At 47.7% G+C, this 2,932-nt stretch overlaps 1 protein-coding gene across 1 annotated transcript in view; it reads right to left on the reverse strand.

Annotated features, from left to right (window-relative positions):
• The window catches only part of LOC119417401 (voltage-dependent L-type calcium channel subunit alpha-1S), a gene marked incomplete at its 3' end in the record, with an annotated part of 3,264 nt that extends 1,764 nt beyond the window's left edge, over positions 1 to 1,500 (reverse strand). The window contains 3 exon segments of the mRNA XM_037684603.1: positions 919 to 1,002; positions 1,082 to 1,192; positions 1,264 to 1,500. Coding sequence (XP_037540531.1) covers positions 919 to 1,002; positions 1,082 to 1,192; positions 1,264 to 1,500 — 432 coding nt within the window.
• Between the last annotated feature and the right edge of the window lie 1,432 nt (positions 1,501 to 2,932).

The following is a 2,932-nucleotide window of genomic DNA, read 5'->3' on the forward strand; positions in this document are numbered from 1 at the left end:
TTGTTGTTGTTGTTGTTGTTGTTGTTGTTGTTGTTGTTCGGCACTTTGATAACAGGTTCTGCTTTAAATGTGCTCTGTAAATAGTAGACCTGACTGCGTGTCCCATGTGGTATGTCAGGGTGTTCACCTGGTTTTCATCTGAACTCGGTGACAGCTTCTGGCCTGGCGGAACCTCTCGAAGCAACGGATCCATTTAGTCCGTCCCTGTTCCTGAGAACAGTGTAACGGCTCCGGCAGCTGCACACTAAACGTAGTGCTGGGAGTGTTAGCCGCAACGCTACATGTAGCTCCGGCCCTCGCCTGCTCCTCTTTTCCAACATTAGACATCTTACAAATTGCTGTTGCTCGTCTTTCCCCTTTGTATCCACGCCAGACGGAGCAAAGGAGTGTCTCCTCCCCAGCAACACACCACGTCGTGTTCTCGATTTTAGAAGAAAACAAAGGTGGAACTGCGTGCTGGGAACATGTACTTTTAATAGAAAGCAAAACGTCTATGTTGCGTGCTGCCTTACGCACGTCACATAACCTCCAGTGACGATCAAGATATCTAGTGCTTAACTTTTATTATTCACAGTCCTCTTCCTGTTTCTGCCGACCCTGTCACTGAATCCTCCTGAACATCAGAGGTCCGATCAGAGACCACATGAAGGATCGGTAGGGGGGGCCATGATGGAGACAGAGGAGGAAGGAATCATGCTGGGTAATTTAAAGACAGAGTCTGCTGAGTCACGTTAAAAACTAAGACTCAGACAAACAGTCTGTGAAAACTAGAAGAACTTTTTGACCTGTGAGCAGCAGAAAGTTCTGATGGTCCCACAGGTTCATGATGAGGTCATTTTAACCCTGAAGGTCCTGATCACCATTTTACTGCCTGGCCCAGTTCTTGTCTCAGAAACACTGGCGCTGTCTGATACTCACGCTGAACTCGGTGACCACGATGTCCACCACGCTGCCGACCACGATGAGAGCATCAAAAGAGTTCCAAGCATCCACAAAGTAGTGCTGAAGACAAGCAGGAAGGAAGATGAATGACTGTGTTTCAAAACAGGCAGCATTTTTCAGATGGGACCGGCTTTCTGACCCGGAGTCTGAGAGCCAGCAGCTTGAGGAGCATCTCCACCGTGAAGAGTCCAGTGAAGACCATGTTGAGGATGTCCATGATGTCACTGAAGGTTTTGGACTGTTCGTAGTGCTGTGGGACAGAGGAGAAACCACTCAGGCTTGGTTCAGTCCAACAGAACGCAGAACTGGAAGGTTACCGACCTGAACAGCCAGGGTGACAGTGTTGAGCAGGATCAGGACAAACATCACATACTCAAATCCTGTCGAGTTGATGATGTACCAGAACTTGTACTGGACCGGATTCTTTGGGATGTACAGTTTGAGAGGCTGGGCCTTCAAGGCATACTCCACACACTGACGCTGAGCGGGACAGTTCACAGCACACAAAGACAAAATGGACCGGCGTTCTGCTGAGACGGACAGAACAACCTCGTCCATCAGGTTCAGGAGCGTCTCACTGCGTCTCAGTGTCCAAACTCAGAAAAATGCAGTGACAACGCTGAGCCTGAAGGACTCGAGGACTTGAAGAAGTTAAAAATTACATAGAAGCTAAATGTAGCAAAAGGCTAGCTAAAACCTAAATGATGGAAGATGGGAAAGGTCACAGATGTTAGGCTGAGGAACAGCTTCTACCCTGAGGCTGTTGGACTCATGAATCTCTAACCAGGAGAATCTCTGTGAACAAAACAAAAACTGTGAAATGGCTGTAATGTCACTTGGTTGTTGATACATGCTGCTGACTATCCATGCTGCTGATCTCATGCTGCTGATTATTTCATGTTGCTGTGTTCATTGGTCCTCGTCTGCTCACACAGACTCATGTTCGTGCTGCTGTTGTTTTGGCACATCGTTTTTGTACCATTAGTTCTCAGAGTATTCTTAGTTCTCCACTCGGATCGTACTCATGTTTTCTTTACAGCTTGTGTATTTGTTGGATGCACCTGGGACCCTGTGCACAGTTTCGTCCCACCTCATGTACCACGTGTGGTGTGTGGGACAAGTCTCTGACTCGTTCACTTATCAGGATCGATGTGTATGAAGCGTGTGTGCTGACGTGTTTTGTGTGGACAGAGTGCTGTAGAAGCACGGAGCCTTTCAGCTGATCAAGCCAGGGCTCGAGCTGGGCAGCAGATGTGACGTCGCCTCTGGCTGACAGAAAACACACTTCTTGTTCTCTTGAGCAGACCTGGAGACCAAGTCAAGAGAACTGTGGGCAGCTGTCTGGGGACCGCTGCCTTATTGAAAACTATTGATTTATAAAATTACAATTATTTAAAACGAACCCCCACGATGTCAAGCATCGATCCAAGGGTTCAGAGCAGCGTTTGAGGTCTGCTGGATGTTGCTTTCTTTTTTTTTTTTTTTGGGGGGGGGGGGGGGGGGGGGGTGAGATGTTCCTTGAAGTTACAAACTTGGTTAGCATGTTAGCATTAGCCGTTAGCATGCTACATGCTAGTAGGGCTTTAACAGACTACTCCAGTAATCTACACATCGATTCCTAGGACATCTATCGAGTTTTTAATTTCACGTTGAGTATTCGTGGTGATGTCATTGTGTCACGTGTCACGTGATCCACACCGGGCGCAGGTTACTAAATGGATTCCTCCCAGCAGACAGACGGAGCGGAGCAGGTCCAGTCTTTACAAACAGGTAGAACTGCATCAACAGTCTGGAAATATTTCACTAAAGATGAATCTTCTGGTTCAGCTGCCGTAAGGAAACAGGACATGAATCAACTTCCTGACTGTTTGGAGCTCGTTGTGAACCGGTGTTACACCATATTCTGTGACCACCGTATATTGTGACTGTAGGGGGCGGTGTTGCATGCACTGTTGCAGGTCACAGAATATGGTGTGACACCGGGTCCAAT

Source organism: Nematolebias whitei, chromosome 11 (genome assembly GCF_014905685.2).
Source record: "Nematolebias whitei isolate Nwh7 chromosome 11, NemWhi1, whole genome shotgun sequence".
NCBI lineage: Eukaryota > Metazoa > Chordata > Actinopteri > Cyprinodontiformes > Rivulidae > Nematolebias > Nematolebias whitei.